Source organism: Dendrobates tinctorius, unplaced genomic scaffold (assembly GCF_039654945.1).
Source record: "Dendrobates tinctorius isolate UK_male_01 unplaced genomic scaffold, ASM3965494v1 ptg000007l, whole genome shotgun sequence".
Classification (NCBI taxonomy): domain Eukaryota; kingdom Metazoa; phylum Chordata; class Amphibia; order Anura; family Dendrobatidae; genus Dendrobates; species Dendrobates tinctorius.
This window is the reverse complement of record NW_027361675.1, coordinates 36580113-36603302: the sequence shown is the minus strand read 5'-3', so window position 1 is coordinate 36603302 and position 23190 is coordinate 36580113. Positions and strand designations below refer to the sequence as shown.

The following is a 23190-nucleotide window of genomic DNA, read 5'->3' as shown; positions in this document are numbered from 1 at the left end:
CTCATACAAGACCAGACGTGTTTGGGCTTGGCTGCACCCCGAAAAATATAGTGCACAAGATCCACAAAAACAGTGTGGGGTATGGACCCAAAGGGTGGTCGTAAATGGCTGCACATCCAGTTGGAAGAATGTTTCAAGTGGGGTACTACAGGACTCTGTCCTGGGCCCTGTATTGTTCAACATCTTGATCAATGATTTAGATGAAGGAATTGAGGGTAAACTGATTAAATTTGCTGATGACACAAAGCTAGAAGGAATAGCTAATACTAGAGAAGAAAGAGAGAGGATTCAAAAAGATATAAATAAACTGGAGCAGTGGGCAGCAACTAACAGAATGGGTTTTAACAGGGAAAAATGCAAAGTATTACATCTATAAAAAAGAAAAAAAGAATATACAGAATGGGAGGAATAGGGCTAAGCAACAGCACATGTGAAAAAGACTTGGGTATACTAATAGCTCACAGACCGAACATGAGTCAACAGTGTGATGCAGCAGCAAAGAAGGCAAATACAATTCTAGAATGTATTAACAGAAGCATACAGTCTAGATCACGTGAAGTCATTATTGCCCTCTACTCCTCTTTGGTCAGACCTCATCTGGAATACTGTGTCCAGTTTTGGCCACCAAAAAAAAAAACAACACATTAACAAACTGGAGCAAGTTCAGAAAAGAGCCACCAGAATGGTGACTGGTCTGCAAACCCTGTCTTATGAGGAAAGGTTACCCCTGACAGCCCCCTGAGGAAGCCCATGCGAAACGCGCATTGGGGCTGCTATATACGTGGTATACTAGGACTTATTTGGGTAAGAATCTCCACATCTTTCATTGCACTTGAGCACGTTTTTGGTTTTGTGGAGTGGCTCAGACTTTTGTGAGCTGATTATAGACATTATTATTTTTTCTTCCACTCCCCTGTTTTTTAGGCTGCTTATTTTTGAGTAGTTGCACATATTAGGACACTTTAGGAGTCTATATTTGATATATTGGGGTTATGATTGACCTGATCCTTCAAATTGATACTATGTACCACTTATTGTATCACTGTTCATGTCCTTTTCAATATTGAATTAACCATTGTCCATAAAATATTTTAATGTATATTTTATACAATTTTTATGTAATGATAATAAAATTATATTTTCTAGTATTTTGTCAACAGCCTTGTGTACTCTTTTCTCTGTGGTTTGGTATACTGATTTTGAGTATTGCTGTTGCCCTGTAGGGCGATATTATAACATTTGTTTCTTTTGGTGTTATAATTATTTTATGAGGAAAGATTGCAGGATTTGGGAATGTTTAGCTTGAAGAAGAGAAGACTGAGAGGAGACTTAATAGCTGTCTACAAATATCTCAAGGGCTATTACATTGTAGAAGGATCATCTTTATTCCCATTTGCACAAGGAAAGACTAGAAGCAATGGGATGAAACTGAATGGGAGGAGACACAGAATAGATATTAGAAAAATTTTCTTGACAGTTAGTGTGATCAATGAGTGGAACAGGCTGCCACGAGAAGTGGCGAGTTCTCCTTCAATAGAAGTCTTCAAAAAGAGGCTGGACAGACATCTGTCTGGGATGATTTAGTGAATCATGTATTGAGCAGGGGGTTGGACCAGATGGCCCAGGAGGTCCCCTCCAACTCTACCATTCTATGATTCCATGATCATGCATGTGAAGCAGAACGGCCTCGCCCAGAGGTCAGAGCTGTGTGAGTGCAGGGGGCAAAATCACTGCACATGCTCCCGTGCTTCTCAGGAACCTGCATCCTGCACATGCTGTCAGAACTGTGTGAGCGTCTCACACATGTTGTGCACACTTGAGATGGGGGAACTTTTTTATGATGACAGGAACTGTACGTGCTCAGTCGGCTGATCGGCCACTGGTAGGACGGATAAAGCTTGCAGATGGAATAACGCCAGGGTGCATACTTCAGAAGATAAAAGCTTGTTATTTTTGGAACGGTGCATAATTTTTAATAACTGTACATTACATAACCATTTCCACATCTGCTACTTAGTTAAATGTATTTATGGTGGTACAACCCCTTTAACACAAAATGTCACATTTACTGACCACTGCAGAATCAATTATAAAACCCCCTTCTTGCTAGCATCTTTAGTACGGTACTTAGTAGAGCCCCACTTCACTTGGCTGTTATCAACTGCTGCAAATGTAACAGAGACCTAGACAACAACTTCTGACTGCGTCCCTGAAGAATATTCACATTCCATGGCTGTGGATTCCTATTCACTAATATTCTAAAGCTTGTGCGCTGCAATCGACTTCTCCAAATTCCAAAGATTTTCTACAGGTTTCTGTGACAGCCACTTCCGAGTCCTCTGAAACCAAGCCTTTGTGGAGATTGGAGGTATGATTAGATTATTATCCTGTTAGAATGTCCATTGATAGTCAGATTTCAATTTCCTCACAGAAAACATAACATTTGCTCCTTAGATTTCCTGATACTTGATTGAATCCATCTTGCCCTTCACATACGCAGTTTCTAATCACAGAGGAGCAAAGCAGCCCCAAGACATCTCCGAATCACCACATGCTTCACTGTAGGTAAGATGTTCTTTCCAGCATATGCTTTATTTTTCTTCTCAAGATATACCGCTGATCCATAGCACCAAAAAGTTTCAGTTTTATTTTATCAGCCAAAAAAACAGAATACCAGAACTTTTTTGGCACATTTATGTGGTTCTCAGCATGCTGGACATGACTTTTCTTGGTTATTTGGGTCAGTAGTGTATGTCTTAGAGCAGGGGCATAGTGACCTTTGGCATTTAGCGTGTCCCTTAATGTGCAACCTAGACCCCAGTGCATGTTACCACCAAAACTTTTTGCAGACATTTGAGGATTTTAATCACCTGCTTCCTCAGAATTCTGAGGCAGCCAGTGATAGTTTCTGCTTATACCACATTCAGATAGTGTTGTCACTGTTCCTTTAACTTTGAACGTGTGAACTAAGATTCCAACTGTATTGCTTAGGAGATTAAATGTCTTTATTTTATCCATTTCCTCATTTGTGCCAAAGATCTCTTCTCATAACTTTTGATTCCAATATCTTGACTTAATATTTACAACATGCAATCAAATGTCATATGTCAACATAATTGGTTGCAAGAGCTCTTGTGCAGTACCTAGCAGCTCCACTACACATTGTATGGAGCTGGGAATTGCAGATCAATTCAATGGGCTCAATGTACAAGACAAGTACACCTCTGCTTGCGCCTCGTCACAACTCCTACTCCATGGATAGCACATAAATATCTTGTGATCAGACAAGCCCTTTAACGCAAACTCTAAAAAGTGTTTTGGATGGTATAGGGAATGATGTGAATAAAAGCATACCTGGTATGCTCCTGCAAATGGCAAGTGACATTTAAAGATACAAACCGAGCAGAAACAATGACTCATACAGAAAATCATTCTATTATTTATTAAAATCCTTACCTGGAAAAGAAGGTTTAAAAACTCATTGGCAAGAGCACTTTTAACACTCCATATCTGGTAATCTTCCAGGGTAAGGTGCCCACTCTGTATAAAAAAAAAAAAAAAAAAGCTCACAAACATTGTAAAGTTTCAGATAAAACAAACAGTGGATCTAACTAACAAAAAACTGGGCAGACTGCTTTAAGAGAGGCCATACTAAGTAAATGATAACAGCCCATAAAATGTATTAAACCCCTTGAATCTTGTCTTTTATTTGGTAAACTTTAGAGCATATACTCACCAGTGATTTAGACAGGCAATTTGGGCACTGAGCAACAAAAAATATTGAGTGGATTGAAGGTGATTTACATACATTACGCCGGTATTATCAGTATAATTATTAGCAGATGTGAAGATCATCTGTAGTAGTAGATATTATTACAAATAAGTATGTTTATTAATCATTATTATTAGTAGATGTTTCATAAATTACAGCTATAGTGAGTGGATGAATCTTATAGCACAACTAAAGCAGTTTTTAATTTTTTTTTGCAGCGCTGGAGAGGTGCAACTAAACTTCCTCCGGTCGTATACTTACCAGCCACGGTCATCATCTGTTCCTGGCACCATTCCTTATGGTCTCCAGCAGTTTGTGACCTGCCGGATCGCTACAGCATTTGCTGGACGACCCATAAGTTACAACTCTATAAGTATATGAGACTTGTGATCATTACCTCTGACTTCCGGTCAGTCAGATGTTGCGGTCACAATATGGCACCAGAGTGGCGCCAAGAAAAGCTAAAGACGGTGGCTGATAAGTATAAAAGACTAGGGAACTTAGGATAGTAACAACATTCCAGTGCTACAATACAATTAAAAAACCTAAACCATTGGAGTGGTGCTTTAATAAGCTTATCAAGAACACTGAGTGCAGTTTTTCCCACTGTTCAAGATCTTTTATCTATTTAGCATAAAGCCCAAGAAAAACAGCTGAGCAAAAAGATTCACAGAGACGTTGTCCAGGAGTCCCGTGGGATCTGAAGACCCTTAACCAAACATTACGTAGCGGCGGCCCAATCAGAAGAGACACTGTAAATTCACAGGTAGTAGGAGGTTCTCAATGCTCTGGTATGGCAGCCATAGACTACCAACCTGACCACTTAACTAACTGTATGAATTCGGATAAATATACGGAAGCATAAAATATGGAGCAGCTTACCTTTGTGGTATCATGCGTTTTTAATATATTGTCTATGATATCAGAAAGATTCAAGTGTAACTCCTAAAAAAAATAAAGTTAAGAATATTAAACCAATGTGAGCTGTTACTGCAGCAAGCATTCAATAAAAGCAAGTAAAAATGTTATCGGGGAAATTGTAGAAATGCCGTTGCTAGACATGAGCTCTTTGGCTGTGCACTATAGTGCAGATTTTTTGCCCGGTGTCAGTACACCATATGATGCTACAGGCTATGGTTTAATCCTAATCTGCCAATCATTTCTCATAGTAGCTTCCTAAAAGTCACTCAGATTTAACCTAGGTTGTTTTTTTTTTTTTTTTTTTTTTGTTTTTTTTAAATAATGGTGAGGTGGTGAAGAGATGTAGTGGCTCTTAAGGTACTGTCACACTTAGCGATGCACCAGCGATCCCGACCAGCGATATGACGCCGTCAGGATCGCTGGTGCATCGCTAAGTGGTCGCTAGTGAGCTGCCACACAGGCAGATCTCACCAGCGACATCGCTGGGGATGGGGGTCGCTACTTACCTGTCACACCAGGCGATCCTGCGTCCTCCCGCCCGGCTCCACGCTCGTCGCTCATCGGCGCCACAGGAAGCTGACGACGAAAAACAGTCCAGCCTGTTCTCGCGCGATCAGCGATAAGCAGCGGGGGAGCGGGTTGTAGGTAAGTATCAGACACAGCGATATCGCTAGCAATATCGCTATAACGTCACAAGTTATAGCAATATTCCTAGCGATATCGCTTAGTGTGACAGGCTCCTTAAAGGGAATCTGTCACCAGGTTTTTGCTACCCAATCATCACTTACTTGGCTGCTTAGTGTAGTTCTGACAGAATCATTGATTTATTAGCTGGAGATTAACACTAAATGACTAGTAAAACTGCTGCCAGGTAGTCAAGCATATTCATGAGCTGTGTATAACTCACCACATCACTGATAAGCTGCTGTGTACAATGTACAAGGGCAGAAGGCAGCCGATCAGTGGTGTGTTAGGGGTTATACAGGGCTAAGCATTCAGAGAACTTTTAGGTCTGCAGCAGACAAAAACACTGATTTTATCAAAATGACAGCAAGCAGCCCAGTAAGTGATACATCACTGGAATCAAAGTCTCTGCCCCTCCAATATGTTTACACAGGACAATGTGCTCCCAAGAACAATGATCTTTTGTGCAGCTCAAAAGATAATTTCACCCAGGTGTCGGCTGCCTACCGTACCTAGACTACATGATTATTATGAAATGAGTGCTTCAAGTAAGGATTGTTCATGATAATTAGGCAGTACAAACTGACTTTTATACTCACTTGTTCTTTTGATTCATGCAACGTTTGTTTAAAGTATAATAAGCATTTATGAAAAGTCAATTAAAACATCTCAAATAAACAATGCTGAAAAGTCATCGGAAGTCGAGACACATTAAAGTGGTTGTCCGGTCAAAACCGATAAGTCTGCTGTAACTCTGTAACTGCAGACTTGGTAATTCCCCCAGAGCACACACTCTCCTCTGCAGGGATTCGCCAGTTTCAGACCAGGGAACGGAGGGTAAGTGAGGCCCCGTCTCACTAAGCAATCTCGGTAGCGAGATCGCTGCCGAGTCACAACTTTTGTGACGTAACAGCGATCTCACCAGCGAGATCACTGTGTGTGACAGCGATCAGCGAGCGGCCCCCCTGCCAGTATCGCTGATCGCTGCAAGAAACCTCTGGACATTTCTTTGGTCGCTGGTCTCCCGCTGGCCAGCACGCATCGTTGTGTGTGACAGCGGGAGACCAGCGATCAGGTGTAAAAAATAATAAAAAAAAATTAAAAATATAGTTATTCTCACCTTCCGACATCCCGTTCAGCCATCCCGCCTCTCTCCACGCTCCGGTCCCAGTGATCCTTTGCACGAATGACCACGAGACTTTGTTATCCCGCGAGACCGTGACATCTCGCGGTCATTCATGCAAAGGATCACTGGGACCGTAGCGTGGAGAGAGGCAGGATGACTGAACGTGACGTCGGAAGGTGAGAATAACTATATTTTTTATTTTGATTCTATTTTTTACAGGATGGCCAGCGATGCCGGGCGCTCGGCATCGCTGTGCAGATCGCTGGTGAAGCTGTCTGTGTGACAGCTCACAAGCAATCACATAGCGACTTACTAGCGATCCTGACACCTTGATATCGGTGTCGGGATCGCTGGTAAGTCGCTTAGTGAGACGGGGCCTTTAGTTATACATCCCCTCCCCCAGCCAGAGGGTGCAGCCTCGTTCCGTACAATTGTATAGAGCAGAGGTCGCTCCCTGACCAGTGATGCGGACGGCAAGTGGGGTATGTATAATACATAAAAACCCTCCGTTGTAGAATCTGAAACCGGCGAAACGCTGCAGCGAACAGTGCGTTTGCTGGGGGGATTAAAAAGTGCAGTCACACAGAGTTACAGCAGAGTTATCGGTTTTGGCTGGACAATCCCTTTAAGGCTTATCTACTGAAACTATTAGAAATACAAAATCAGTGTCTTAACTAGAAAAAAAAAGCTGTAATCTAATTGCTAAGGGAAGTGGGCAGACAGAACGCCACCATTACTTCTAATAGGATAATCTGTAATACAATATCAATATTATTATATTGACTGACAGTTACAATATAAGTGAGTGGAGCGCTTACAGGTATGGCATCAGTGCGGTTATCTTTCCAGACTTCTAGTAGTGCAAGAACCATCTCTTCCAGGTCAGAACGAGACAAAACACCATCACGGTCTAGGTCAAATACCTTGAAGCAAACTATTTAAGGAAAAAAAAAAGACCTATAATATACGTGTTCCTTCACACTGGTAATTTTTCATATGCTTAATACTGTTCTTTTCCACCTCATTTAAAATAACAATCAATTGTAAACATAAAATCAAGAATGGATATCTGAATGAGGCCTTAAAAGGTAAGATTTTGGATGTGAATATACATTTTCTAAATAAAGCTCCAGGGTTGAAAACATTACTACTTGGGACCCTTTGGCTTCTATGTCTAGAAATGTAGAAGCCAAATGAATCATATTGCCACGTTTTTCCGAAAATAAGACTGGGACTTATATGTTCGGGAGGCCAAAAGATGCACTAGGGCTTATTATCAGGGGATGTCTTATATTAAATGAACAATAATCCTCAAAAGAAAAAAAATTAACAAAATTCAGATAAAATACACTTAATTGAAAAATACTAATTAAAATGTAAATATATCATTTAGCAAGTAGATTACAACAAACAAATAAATAGGGGAAAGGTATGAAAGGTGGAGTTTTCATCAAATGATAAGATCTACAATTTCCAAAAGGAATTTTATCTAACACATGTACGACAAACAGATGTGCTTTCAATTCTTTTTGGAAACTGGAGGTTTTATCATTTGATTAATTACTTGTTGGTATGTGGTGCCATCGACTGGCTAATTTATATACGGTATTTATAATTTAATTGGAATTTTTCAATAAATTATATTTTACCTAAATTTTGTTAACACATTTTTTTTGTTAATCCTGATACTGGTTCAGTGGCACATTTTCTTATCTGATCTGTTCTCATACAGAATAACCACTTCTATAGTGGTGGATACATAGCATGTTTATGGTTTAAATTATCTGCTTCAATTTACAGTTATTATTCTCTATGTACTTGGGCGGACTGCTAATATTGGTTTACCCCTAAAAGAATTGCACTCCCAGACCCCAAATAATTATGGTAGACTTGGCAAATGGATGGGCTGTTACACACAAACCTATGTCACGATCAGGTCCCCCTGACAGCGGTTGGCTCCCCCTGGTGACCGGAAGCAGAAAGCGCTCAGGAGCGGAGTGATACTGGTACCCGATCTGTGTACGAGAGCTGCAGTGCAATGCAGCTGGAAATGCGAGGGACCCGACAGTAACGCAGATCTCTGTGTGAGAGCGCATCTGTTAACGGCACTTGCCAATTCTAATTGTCTGGGATCTGGCGAGTGCGATTCTTTTGGGGGTGTCTGCATTCTTTGATGAAGGGTCTTGTTACATTCTTTAACTTTTTTAGCTGCCTGGACATTTTTTTTATTGAACCGCAACTAGGGCTTATTTTTGGAGTAGGGCTTATATTTGAAGCATACTTGAAAAAGCCCAAAATCATGATAGGGCTTAATTTCAGCATAGGCCTTATTTTTGGTGAGGCATGGTAGTTTCCTTACTAAAAATCAACGTACATTAATAACAATTAGCAAAATGGCACACACAGTTACAGTGATATGGAGTCTAAAGGTTCAAAAACGTACACTTTTTTTTGCAAATTATCTGTTTTAGTTATTAACATTTTTTTAAAAATAAAATGAAACTTTTATAAAATCAAACATACATTTGTTAAGCGGCGAAAAACAGCACCACTGACCAGATAAAAATTTCAAACCCAGCACCGTCACAGAAGAACTTTGAGAGACTTTTGGTTTGGAATCCTTCTCCCCCCACATAAGACTGCCTGTAGACTTAAGTCCTTCTAGTCTCAGCTCAGAGAGAAGATTACGTGATCATTTACTGGTCAGTGCAGATTTACCTCTTGCAATACCAGGTCATATTATATCACAGCTGAGGTTATGAAATGTGACCTTAGAAAATACACATTGATCGAAAACGCCTATAAAATTCTCACGAGATGGTATAGAACCTCGTCCTATATGACCTCGTCTCCCGGTACTTTCCTGCACGCAACCTCCGATCCTCACAAGATCTCCTTCTCTACTCCCCTCTTATCTCCTCTTCCCACAATCGCATACAAGATTTCTCTCGCGCATCACCCCTACTCTGGAACTCTCTACCACAACATATCAGACTCTCACCTACCATCGAAACCTTCAAAAAGAGCCTGAAGACCCACCTCTTCCGACAAGCCTATAACCTGCAGTAACCACCGATCGACCAAACCGCTGCACGACCAGCTCTACCCTCGCCTACTGTATTATCACCCATCCCTTGAAGATTGTGAGCCCTCGCGGGCAGGGTCCTCTCTCCTCCTGTACCAGTTATGACTTGTATTGTTTAAGATTATTGTACTTGTTTTTATGTATACCCCCCTCACATGTAAAGCGCCATGGAATAAATGGCGCTATAACAATAAATAATAATAATAATAATAATAATAATAGAACGCCTGAGTTTTTACATCACCTTGTTTTAGTTGAATCAAAAATGTGTTGGAGGTGTGGTTTGGGAATAGGCAATATGTCACATATATACTGGACCTGTCCCTCTCCTTAAGGAATTTTGGTCAGGGGGTCAACAAAACGCTGATAGAGCTTAAGCTAATGGCCAGAAATCTTTCCCCTAAGGAAGTACTGCTCTCCTGCCCCACTCCTGACTGTAAGCTAAAGAAACATGGGCCCTTAGCCCTGTTATTCAGCGCAGCTAAACACTTAATCTCTTCCCACTGGAGGGACCCGTCTCCTCCATCCTTAGCCGAATGGATCGAAAACGTTAAACTCCTATACAGAATGGAGGAACTCTCCAGTTGGGAGTCTCACTCACATCCCTTTTTTTTAAATGCTTGGTCTACCTGGAGACTAAAATACACACAATAAAATCCTCCATATGCTCTCCGTCCTCTATCCTCTTCCAGGTTGGTCAGCGTGTGTCACTTAGAAACCTGATGTGTACCTTGGTTACCAGCTCCCTGCATCAGCGCGCTGGTAACTAAGGTACACATCGGGTTTCTAGGCGCTGCGCGCCCCTTAGAAACCCTGCGCTTACCCTAGTTACCAGCTCCTGCTCGCTGGTCTCCCGCCTGTCACACGCAGCGATGCGTGCTGGCCAGCGGGAGACCAGCAACCCCAAAAATGTCCAGAGGTTTCCACAGCAATCAGCGATACCCGGCAGGGGGGCCGGTTGCTGATAGCTGTCACACACAGCGATCTCGCTGGTGAGATCGCTGTTGTGTCACAAAACTTGTGACTCAGCAGCGATCTCGGTAGCGAGATCGCTATGTGTGACGGGGGCTTTACTCTCCTCTCAAACTTGTACCAATGTAATGTTCTATTGTTTTCCTTGTTCTACTGTTAGGTTTGACTCTGTTAGTTAAACCCTCTAAACGCTGCGACATACATGTTATCTGGAAACTGCATCTGTAATTGAAAAGTACTTAATAATTGTATTGTTGCTTCGGTTTTCCTTAATAAAAAAATATATTCTAAAAAAAAAAAAGAAAATACACATTGATAAAAGCAAAAATAAAAGACATACATATGTAAAAGTTGCTTGAGCCCTACAGTTTGTTCGTTACAATGACTACAGATAAGCGAATATATATCAAGTGGAACGGAATCCTACTCAAATTTAACAAAAATTTGTATTCACCAAAAAGTAGTTATTTTGTAATACGCTTTTGTGCGCAGTCAACAAAATTGGGGCTGCAGGCCACCAATATTCTGAACCATAAAAGGTCCATCAAAAGATTAAAATAAAAAATGATGCATGCTTATACTCTTCTTACCATTCACCTCTATGGCTCCTCAGCTCTTCGCTGCATCTTCTGATCACCGATGCAAAGTATGAAATATATGGCCTATTACGCAAGGCTGGGACAGTTCTACGCATATGTGCATAAGGTCAAGGCGGACATCGTGACCTTTTGCATGCTTGCACAGAAACATTCACAGAGATTTTTAGTGCGAAAAGAAGATTCATCAAGGACAGGACGACTGCGAAGGGACCGGAAAAGTGAGCGGTAAGGGGAGTATGAGGAATGTTTTTTGTTGTTTTTATTTTTTAGATCTTATGTTTATTTTTTATTATGCTTTCAGGTCTGCAAATATTAAGGGACATTAAATTCATGGGGAATAACTTGATATATTGATATGTTTTTGTGCACTGTATATTTTTTTCAGGGTGCAGTTGGGCCCAAATGGTTCTGCTAACTGTGGCCTCTGTTCACACGGGATGCATTTTAGTTAGCACTGGGTAGCCCCCCCTCTATGGTGTTACTAAGAGGCTGTGAACCAGAAGTACTGCATTCCCTGTGTGAACACTGCCACATGCGGATTATTTTTTTGCACTGGTATACCACACGGCAAATCCCTGATTGTAGGCTGGCTATTTCATTTGGTATTTATGCACCTGTGCAGTTGCCATTTTACTTAGGTCCGCTGCACCTTGTATTAGTGCAGATGCATTTAGGTCTGTCTGGTTTTCTCTGGAATAACTTGTTTGTGAATCGAGCTTGCAAGGAATATCCACGCAAACAAGCAAATTAGAATTTTGACTGATTTATGATTTGCTTTAGCCAGCCTTAGACCTCCTTCAAACACATTCTGTTCAGCATTTGTAAAGATTATACTTCATCTAGTTGCTGAAAAAAAGTTTTTTTTAGTCCGGCAACTCTATATTAGATTTTTTTTAAAAAGCAAACAATAACACTGTGCCGCCATTTCCAAAATGCCAAGAAGCCTGTTACCAATATTGCTGAAAAATGTTGAATAAAAATATGGAACATACAAGACAATTCGACATGTAGACAAGTGCTTAGTCCCTTTAAAGCTGGCTTAAAAGGAATCGGTCACCTATTTTTTGGCATGTAAGATGCGGCCATCGCCATCAGGGGCTTATCTACAGCATTCTGTAATGTTGTAGTTAAGCCCCCAGTGTAACCTGAAAGAAAAGAAAAACGAGTTATATTATACTCACGCAGGGGCGGTCCGGGTCCGATGGGTGTCGCGGTCCGGGTCCAGGGCCTCCCATCATCTAGCGATGACATCCTCTTCTCTGCTTCCCATTGCGGCTCCGGCGCAGGCGTACTGCTCTGCCCTGTTGAGGGCAGAGCAGAGAACTGCAGTGCACAGGGCCTCTCTGACCAGGTTCGGCGCCTGCGGACTGCAGTACTCCACTCTGTCCTCAACAGGGCAGAGCAGTACGCCTGCGCCGGAGCCACGACGGGAAGCAAAGAATAGGATGTCATCGCTAGAAGATGGGAGGCGCCAGACGGGACCATGAAACCCATCAGATCCAGACCGCCCCTGGGTGAGTATAATCTAAAGGGCCCTTTCCACACAGCGATATAGCTAAAATGTCACCGATTTTGTGACGCAGCAGTGATATCACTAGCGTTATCGCTACATGTGATACTCACCTCCGACCGGCTCCCCCGCTGGTTATCGCTGATCACACGAGATCGGCCTGGTCCATTTCTCGTTGTCGGCTTCCTGTTGGCACCGACGAGCGAGCCATGGACGCAGGCGGAAGACGGTCACACTCGCCGCGTCTGACAGGTGAGTACGACCACCGACCGCTGCTGCATCGCTAGTGATATCTGCCTGTTTGGCAGCTCGCTAGCGACCATTTAGCGATGCACCAGTGATCCTGACCGGGTCATATCGTGGTCGGGATCGCTGGTGCATCGCTAAATGTAACGGGGTCTTAACTAATTTTTCTTATCTTTCAGGTTACATTGGGGGCTTATCTACAGCATTACAGAATGAGGTAGATAAGCCCCTGACGGCGGTGGCCGCAGCGTATATGCCAAAAAATAGGGGACAGATTCACTTTAAAGGGAGGCTGCCAGTACAATCAACCCTACTAAGCCATCTATATGATCATGTAGGTCAAAGGCAGCTGAATAAAATGACACCTTAATATCTGTAATCTGATGCCTTATTCCAGGGACTCTACATTTTTCTTATAAGTACATGAGATGTTAAGGTCTATGGGTGGAGCATAGATCTCACTGTAATTCAGCCTCCAGAGCGTATTTTTAACCCCTTTCCAACATCGGGCGTAATAGTACGCCAATGTCAGACACCCTTCCTTTGATGTGTGGAATCACGATCCACCCACGGCTATTAACCTATTAAATGCCGCTGTCAAACTCCGACAGTGGCATTTAACATGCGCTTCCGTCAATCGTGATGGAAATCCACCCTCATTAGAAATAAAACAATTAAAAAAATTAAAAAAAATCAAATATACACATTTGGTATTGCCGCGTTCAGAATCGTCTGATCTATCAATAATTAACCTGATCGCTAAACGGCGTAACGAGAAAAAAAGTCAAAACGCCAGAATTACATTTTTTTGGTCACCACGACAATGCATTAAAATGCAATAATGGGCAAACAAAAGATTGTATCTGCACCAAAATGGTATAATTAATAAAGTCAGCTCGAAGTGCAAAAAATAAGCCCTCACCCAATCCGAGATCACAAAAAACTGAGACGCTAGAGGTCTCGGAAAATGGCGCAATTTTTTTTTTTTTAAACAAAGTATGGACTTTTTTTTTTTTCACCACTTAGATAAAAAAGAAAATACCAGAGAACAAGGAGTCTGCGGTAAAAAATTTACTGAAAAATATTTATTAAGGACACAATACATTATAAGGCTATGTGCACACGCTACGGTTTTTGCTGCGGTTCCACTGCGGTTTTGGCCGCTGCGGATCTGCAGCAGTTCTGCAGACAAGAAATGACATGTCAATTCTTTTCTGCGGATTCTGCTGCGGTTTACCATCTCCTCCATTGTAGAGATGATAAACCACAGGGAAAACCGCAGTTCATTTTACCTGCGGTTCCGGAGATAAAAAATCCGCAGACCATTCCGCAGCATGTGCACTTAGCCTAAAAGCACACGGATATTACAAAGACATGATACATGTTTCCAGGAACGTCCCAAAGTACGGGGGTATCACCCTCAGACAAAGGTAGCTAAATAGCTCCTGTTTATGGATTCATAACGCCAGAATTTTAAACACCATATACACTCACTGGCCACTTTATTAGGTACACCTGTCCAACTGTGTGTTAAGACTTAATTTCTAATCAGCCAATCACATGGCGGCAACTCAGTGCATTTAGGCATGTAGACATGGTCAAGACAATCTCCTGCAGTTCATACCGAGCATCAGTATGGGGAAGAAAGGTGATTTGAGTGCCTTTGAACGTGGCATGATTGTTGGTGCCAGAAGGGCTGGTCTGAGTATTTCAGAGACTGCTGATCTACTGGGATTTTCACGCACAACCATCTCTAGGGTTTACAGAGAATGGTCCGAAAAAGAAAAAAAATCCATTGAGCGGCAGTTCTGTGGCCGGAAATGCCTTGTTGATGCCAGAGGTCAGAGGAGAATGGGCAGACTGGTTCGAGCTGATAGAAAGGCAACAGTGACTCAAATTGCCACCCGTTACAACCAAGGTAGGCAGAAGAGCATCTCTGAACACACAGTGCGTCAAACTTTGAGGCAGATGGGCTACAGCAGCAGAAGACCACACCGGGTACCACTCCTCTCAGCTAAGAACAGGAAACTGAGGCTACAATTTGCACAAGCTCATCGAAATTGGACAGTAGAAGATTGGAAAAACGTTGCCTGGTCTGATGAGTCTCGATTTCTGCTGCGACATTCGGATGGTAGGGTCAGAATTTGGCGTAAACAACATGAAAGCATGGATCCATCCTGCCTTGTATCAACGGTTCAGGCTGGTGGTGGTGGTGTCATGGTGTGGGGAATTTTTTCTTGGCACTCTTTGGGCCCCTTGGTACCAATTGAGCATCGTTGCAACGCCACAGCCTACCTGAGTATTGTTGCTGACCATGTCCATCCCTTTATGACCACAATGTACCCAACATCTGATGGCTACTTTCAGCAGGATAATGCGCCATGTCATAAAGCTCGAATCATCTCAGATTGGTTTCTTGAACATGACAATGAGTTCACTGTACTCAAATGGCCTCCTCAGTCACCAGATCTCAATCCAATAGAGCATCTTTGGGATGTGGTGGAACGGGAGATTCGCATCAGGGATGTGCAGCCGACAAATCTGCGCCAACTGTGTGATGCCATCATGTCAATATGGTCCAAAATCTCTGAGGAATGCTTCCAGCACCTTGTTGAATCTCTGCCACGAAGAATTGAGGCAGTTCTGAAGGCAAAAGGGGGTCCAACCCGTTACTAGCATGGTGTACCTAATAAAGTGGCCAGTGAGTGTATAAGGGCTTCAATAACACATGGTGCAGTACCAGGTAAAAAAAAAAAAAAGTAGATAAAAAAAAGCCTATACATGTCTGGTGTCTATGTATAATTTGTAATGACCTGGAGAATAATATTGGCAGGTCAGTTTTAGCATTTAGTGAAACTAGTAAAAAAAAAAAAAAAGCAAAACAACTGTGGGATTGCACCTTATTTGCAATTTCACCGCACTTGGAATTTTTTTTCCCGTTTTCCAGTACAAGATATGTTAAAACCAATGGTGTTATTCAAAAGTGCAACTCGTCCCGCAAAAAACAAGCCCTCACATGGCCATATTGACGAAAAAATAAAAAAGGTTATGGTTCTAGGAAAAAGGGGAGCAAAAAAAAGAAAACGCAAAAAAGAAAATTCCTCCGGTCATGAAGTGGGTTAAATGAAAGGGGGCATTACCAGTGTGAGACATGTAATGACTGACAGTCTGCTCTCCTGATTTACATGTCTGACACTACTAACTCGTCTTCCATTTAAAATTTCTGGGGTAGATCCTCAGGGAGATCTATGTTCAATAGTTAACATACAGCTCATTTATAAGAAAAAAAAAAATGATTTTACTGGAATAAGATATCGGATGGCAGATCTCAAGATATCTTTTTATTCAGTTTTCGATGACCTTGTGCCCAACAAAACAGCTTAAAGGATTGATCCCACTGACAAATTGTGATTTGTACATGGACCATGAAATGCCAATGCGTGAAGATGGCCATATACATATAATATATAATCATTTGCTAAGGGCAATAACCGCAACAGGCCACAGTCATTATCATTTTGGCCAGAAACAAGGGCTCTTTCTTTATAAAAAGCAAATGATAGTTACATTTTTGTCGCTCAGCTAGTGGTCCCCTGCAGCAGGCAGATAAACCACAAGATATTTCCTTGAAGTCTATGTGGTTGTCACGGTTTTCATCAAAAGCATTAAACAACCCTGAAATAAGAAAAGAAAAGGGGTTAATCTGGACTAGACTTGCTCTTCTAAGATACTAATATTTAACTATGTGTACTTAGCCTCAAAACTAATTTTGCCTATAATATGTCAAAAAATTAGTAAAGAATAACATTTTATACAATAAATGGTTAACCAACGAAAACATTCAAATGTTCTATAATATGTTAAAGACTGAAATTAAAGTAAGAGAAAGTCATCAGTTTTAACAGAAACCTTTTCATACATTAGTATTTGTGTACCAAAATCAGGAGTGGATACTACAGAGAGAAAAACTGTAATAGAAAGATTCACACCTTTCATTGCATATTTCAGCCACTTCTGTTATTGGTTTACAAACACTGATGGAACACAGACCAAAACTATTGACCTGTGAAGGTTGGGAGTCAAATTAAAAAAAACAAAAAAAAGACTAAGGCTATGTGCACATAGCGTCTTTTGTGACGTCTTTTGAACATCACTTCTAGTGGCTTTGCCATCAGCGTGTTTTTTTTTAATTCTATATATAAAATAGTGGTGGCTTCCAATCTTGGAAGCAACCAAAAGAATGTACCGGTCACTTTTTTAAGCCATTTCACAGCTTTCAAAGCCTGAATGGGTGACACAGTTACAAAACATTAGGTAGATTTTACATTGTTAGGCATATGTTTATTCCTTATGGTGTCTTTTTCTGCACTTTTTCAGGGGGGGGGGGGGGTTTAGGTTATGTACCCACGTATGCAGAAAATTCCTGACTAAAGACCAGACTCCTTCCCAGGAAACGCGCTTTTTTCCCCGCGCGTTTTCCGTGTGTTTTTTGCGCGTTTTTTGCAAAGCGTCCCCAGTCTCATACAATATAGTTAGAAATGCGGATTTTTCCGTGAAAGTAATGAGCATGCTGCTTTTACCGCGATGCGCTTTTTTCGCGGAAAAATACGCATCAATAATATAGGTACTAATGTACCTATACCCGACATTGCCATTTCTGTGTGTGGTTCCACTAATACTCCCCAGCAACATGCCCGCTGTCTTGGGGTCATACTTGACTCCGAACTTTCACTCGCCCCCCCACATACAATCACTGGCTCGCTCTTGTTATATCTGCACCTCAAAAACATTTCTAGAATTCGACCTTTTCTTACTTTTGTTTTCGCAAAAACTCTTACTGTTTCTCTTATTCATTCTCGTCTGGACTATTGTAACTCTCTTCTAATCGGTCTCCCTCTTACCAAACTCTCCCCCCTCCAATCTGTCTTGAATGATCCTGGCTGCAGCATATTCCTCGCTAATCGTTACACCAATGCCTCTACCTTGTGCAAATCATTACATTGGCTACCCATCCACTCCAGAATTCAGTATAAACTTATTACCCTCACCCACAAAGCTCTCCATGGCTCAGCACCACCCTACATCTCCTTCCTCGTTTCAGTCTACCACATTACCCGCGCCCTCCGTTCTGCTGATGACCTGAGGTTAGCATCATCAATAATCAGAACCTCCAGCTCCCGTCTCCAAGACTATACACGTGCTGCACCAATTCTTTGGAATGCACTTCCCAGGTCAATACGATTAGTCCCCAATCCCTACAATTTTAAGCGTGCCCTGAAAACGCAATTATTCAGCTTGGCCTACCGCCTCAACACATTGACCTAATCTATCCCTGTGTGGCACAGCCAAAAGTTTTACAATAACCAGGTTCACTGCATCATGTTCCCACATGCTTTATGCATCTATTAGCCCTCTGTATCTGTACTGTTACACATTTAACATTATGGCTGGCCCAAACAATCAGGGAAATTGTTACCACCCACCTTTCGTGTCTCCCTTTTTTCCTCATAGATTGTAAGCTTGCGAGCAGGGCCCTCATTCCTCTTGGCATGATCTATGTGATTATTGTTATGCTGTAATGTCTATTGTCTGTACAAGTCCCCTCTGAAATGTAAAGTGCTGCGGAATATGTCGGCGCTATAGAAATAAAATTTATTATTATTATCAATATGCACAAAAAGTGCGGAATTCATTAAAATGAATGGGATGCTTCTTGTAAGCGTTTTTTCAGGTAAAAGCGCTTAAAAAACGCAAAAAAAACGCTTACGTGGGTACACAGCCTTGATGTTAAAAATATTGGGGGACAATTGTCTAAAGAGTTGTACTTGGATGAGACTGCAATCTACAAAATCGTAGGCATATACAGTGGGTACGAAAAGTATTCAGACCCCTTTAATTTTTCACTCTGTTTTATTGCAGTCATTTGGTAAATTCAAAAAAGTTCATTTTTTTTCTCATTAATGTACACTCTGCACCCCATCTTAACCGGAAAAAAAACAAATGTAGAAATTTTTGCAAATTTATTAAAAAAGAAAAATTGAAATATCACATAGTCATAAGTATTCAGACCCTTTGCTCAGTATTGAGTAGAAGCACCCTTTTGAGCTAGTACAGCCATGAGAGTCTTCTTGGGAGTGATGCAACAAGTTTTTCACACCTGGATTTGGGGATCCTCTGCCATTCTTCCTTGCAGATCCTCTCCAGTTCCCTCAGGTTGGATGGTAAACGTTGGTGGACAGCCATTTTCAGGTCTCTCCAGAGATGCTCAATTGAGTTAAGGTCAGGGCTTTGGCTGGGCCAGTCAACAATTTGTCACAGAGTTGTCCTGAAGGCACTCCTTTGTTATTTTAGCTGTGTGCTTAGGGTCATTGTCTTGTTGGAAGGTGAACCTTCGGCCAAGTCTGAGGTCCAGAGCACTCTGGAAGAGGTTTTCATCCAGGATATCTCTGCTCTTGGCCGCATTCATGTTTCCTTCAATGGCAACCAGTCGTCCTGTCCCTGCAGCTGGAAAACACCCCCATAGCATGATTCTGCCACCACCACCATGTTTCACTGTTGGGATTGTATTGGGCAGGTGATGAGCAGTGAATGGTTCTCTCCACACATACCGCTTAGAATTATCACCAAAAAGTTCTAGCCACAATTCTGTCTCTGAGCTCCTTGGCCATTTCCTTTGACCTCATGATTCTCATTTGGTCTGACATGCACTGTGAACTGTGAGGTCTTATACAGACAAGTGTGTGATTTTACAAATCAAGTCCTATCAGTTTAATTAAACATAGCTGGACTCCAATGAAGGAGTAGACCCATCTCAGGAAGGATCACAAGAAAATGGACAGCATGTGAATTAAATGAGTGTCTGAGCAAAGGGTCTGAATACTTATGACCATGTGATATTTCAGTATTTCTTTTTTAATAAATTTGCAAAAATTTCCACATTTGTATTTTTTTTCAGTCAAGATGGGGGGCAGAGTATACATTGAGAAAAAAATGAACTTTTATGAATTTACCAATTGGCTGCAATGAAACAAAAAGTGAAAAATGTAAAGGTGTCTGAATACTTTTCGCACCCACTGTATATTCAGAAACAACTGGTAACTAGGTAGTATAGACATATATGGTCTTTAGCAATTTTAAAAACTATTGAGATAGGTGTAATTAAAGATAGCCAGGACTTTAAAAAAAAAAAAAAAAAAAAAAAAAAAAAGAGCACTAACAGGCATGTAGTTGCTAACAGAGGTAACTACGGTACCTGTCTGTTTTACGCAGCACCAGTCACTGACTGCTCCTGCCGCATATTGAGCTGCTCCCTGTCAACAGAGCAGCAGTTTCTTTTCCTGTTGACATGGCTGGACTACTGGTATCATGCTGATTGACAGCCGGCATCCCTCAATTAGGCATCAGGAAGCAGGCTGTCAATCAGCATGACACTATTAATCCCACATTGTCAACCAGAAAAGAAACGGCCACACTGTTGACGTGAAGTCAACAAAAGTCTGACTGCTCTGTGGCGGCAAAGAACAATGCCGGGCACAACAGACAGGTGGGTAGCAACTATCTCCATGTTAGTGCTTTTTCTTTTTTTTTTTTAAAGTTCTGGATATCCAGGTTTACAAGGAAGTTCATAAAGTCATTATATGTTCTAATAGTTATCAGGTTTTATTATATGTCATTTACCTTCACTCAAGGACTGATGAATTGGTGGGGAAATCAAAGGAACAAATGTTTCCAGGTCAAAGCGTCCTGTCCTTGACTGAGCCTTTAACAGCCAATATCTTTTCTCCAGGTCAATGATGTCAGATTCTTCTACTATTAATGAAAAGCATAAAAAAGCATGTTAATATCCTTATCTGTACTAGTAATATACATACTCATGTATATAAAATTGTATTTAAGAAGTCTCCATGTAAGAAGATACCAGTAAATGTCTAATGTATAATCAATACACACTAATAATGGCTTAAAATAAATAAGTTGAGAGTGCATAAACCAGCATAACAAAACACATCCTCAAAATGTTTTTCTTTTATAACAAAAATATTTTCGCATAGAAAGTAAAAAACATAGAATTTTACTGCAAATATAAAATACAATGCTGACACTTGATATTAAATGTCAACTTGACATCAAAATAAAATGGTTAGGGGTTATCAAATGTCGAGGCAATTGATGTAAAAGTGGTGTCAGAAAAAATATATTGTACTTTATACCTTGTACCTCCTGACAGTAATCTCAAATGAAGGACACTGCAGTCAAACTTTTCCTCTCAAAAAGGCTGACAACAGTGACATGGCTGCCAACATCTAAACAAAATATCCAAGGACACAATTTTACTGGCCAAGTGCAAAAAAGCTAGTCAGGGTGCTATCTGCACCACACAAACCATCAGAGGGCACAAAATAAGAATGGATGTTTAATAGCTGTAAATATGCAACTTCTACAAATACAGTAAAACCAGAGATAGCTAACATCTTTCTATACACTATGCAATAAATCAAACAAAATCTTTACTGACAAATAAAATTACCAAGCATCTCTTTAAGCTGTGAAACCATCACCTATGGCTAAAATCAACTATTGAAGTTAAAGAGTACCTTTCACCAAATTTTTCAAGTTGAACTGAACGTACGATATAAAAGGGGCAACAGAGCAGAATAAATCTTTTTTGTTTGTTTAATTTCATCTCTCTGTTGCAGCGATATTACCAAATTATTTGTCACCTAAGCAGTTAATATATTCTATGTTCAAGAAGGCATTACCAGAGAGATTTCAGTGGGGGTGAGTACTCTGTCTGACACTGACCAATCATAAGCAGGCAGCAACACACTGGGGAAAGAAGAACACGCTCCCACAAGAGAATTGACAAACAGTCTGCTCTCCTCACTGTAATGTGATGACTTCAAACAGTTAGTTCCACAAAGGCGACTACAAAATACAGATTATAAATATAAATATACACAGTATATACATATGAAAAAAATGTAAAAGTAAAAAATACAAATGTGGTTTCTCCACAGCTATCAAAATATTAACCAATTGGCAATTGCGCTAATGAGAAAAAAAGAAAAATGAAAAACGGCAACATATTTGTCTTTCAGCCTCTGCAACATCGCAAAAAAAATGCACTGAAAAGTGATTAAAACATAGTACCTATCCCAAAACGGTATAAAAAAAATAACCTCAGGGTGCAAAATAACAAGAAGTCAGCCTCAGCGACCGAAAAATTAAACAGTTATAGATCTTGGAAAATGGCGATACAAGCAATTTTTTAATGAATTTTTTTTGACAAGTGCCGTTAATTTTGCCTGTACTTGGTTATATCATTTAAAGGAATATTGTAGCTGAAAATAGCCAAAATATCTGCTATTCAATCAATTAGTAAAAATGCATTAAATCCAATGCATCACAACAAGAAAATAGAAAATGATCTGATTAGGATCAGCATACGAGTGAGTTCTTACACTCAGTAAACATATGTAAAAAAGAGTGGCACTCACCTACTGCAATAAAACTTGCGGCTTCATTAATATGCAGGACAAACAGCCCCTCGCAAAGCAGAGGGTGGGCAGGCAGTGTTGGGGCCCGTCACACATAGCGACTCACCAGCGATCCCGACAACGATATCAACTTGTCAGGATCGCTGGTGAGTCGCTACATGATCGCTGGTGAGCTGTCAAACAGACAGTTTCACCAGCGATCAGCGCGGCGTCGCTGTGTACGCTAGTTACCAGCGCGCTGATGCAGGGAGCTGGTAACTAAGGTACACATCAGGTTTCTAAGCAGTGCGTGTCACTTAGAAATCCCATGTGTACCTTGGTTATCAGCTCCCTGCATCAGCACGCTGGTAACCAAGGTACACATCGGGTTTCTAAGCACCGAGCGCTGCTTAGAAACCCGACGTTTACCTTGGTTACCAGCGCGCTGATCGCTGGTCGTTGCTCTCCCGCCTGTCACACGCAGCGATGCATGCTGGCCAGCGGGAGACCAACGTCCCAAAAAAAAGTCCTGACCTTTCATCAACGATCAGCGATACCCAGCAGGGGGGCCGGTCGCTGATAAGTGTCACACACAGAGATCTCGCTGGTGAGATCGCTGTTGTGTCACAAAACTTGTGACTCAGCAGTGATCTCGCTATAGAGATCACTATGTGTGATGGGGGCTTTACAGATGACGGCCATTTCATGAAATGGTGTAAAGTGAGGACACTTCATCTGCAATGCTGCCTCTCCGTCTTGTGAAGCGCTCGTAGTTCAGCATGTTAATAAAGCAATACGT

General features: G+C 41.2%; 1 protein-coding gene and 1 non-coding gene across 3 annotated transcripts in view; both read right to left on the bottom strand.

The window, feature by feature from the left end:
• The window catches only part of USP32 (ubiquitin specific peptidase 32), a 315539-nt gene that overhangs the window by 149617 nt on the left and 142732 nt on the right, over positions 1-23190 (bottom strand). For both annotated transcript variants that reach the window (XM_073573376.1, XM_073573384.1), the window contains exons 6-10: positions 20593-20724; positions 16483-16590; positions 7322-7437; positions 4655-4717; positions 3457-3540 (exon numbers count right to left, since the gene is read on the bottom strand). In XM_073573376.1, the coding sequence (XP_073429477.1) occupies positions 3457-3540; positions 4655-4717; positions 7322-7437; positions 16483-16590; positions 20593-20724 (503 nt within the window). The remainder of the gene's footprint in view (positions 1-3456; positions 3541-4654; positions 4718-7321; positions 7438-16482; positions 16591-20592; positions 20725-23190) is intronic.
• LOC141089161 (Z30 small nucleolar RNA) lies at positions 9172-9255 on the bottom strand. The gene has a single exon (XR_012232197.1). It is a non-coding gene; the product is annotated as a Z30 small nucleolar RNA (small nucleolar RNA).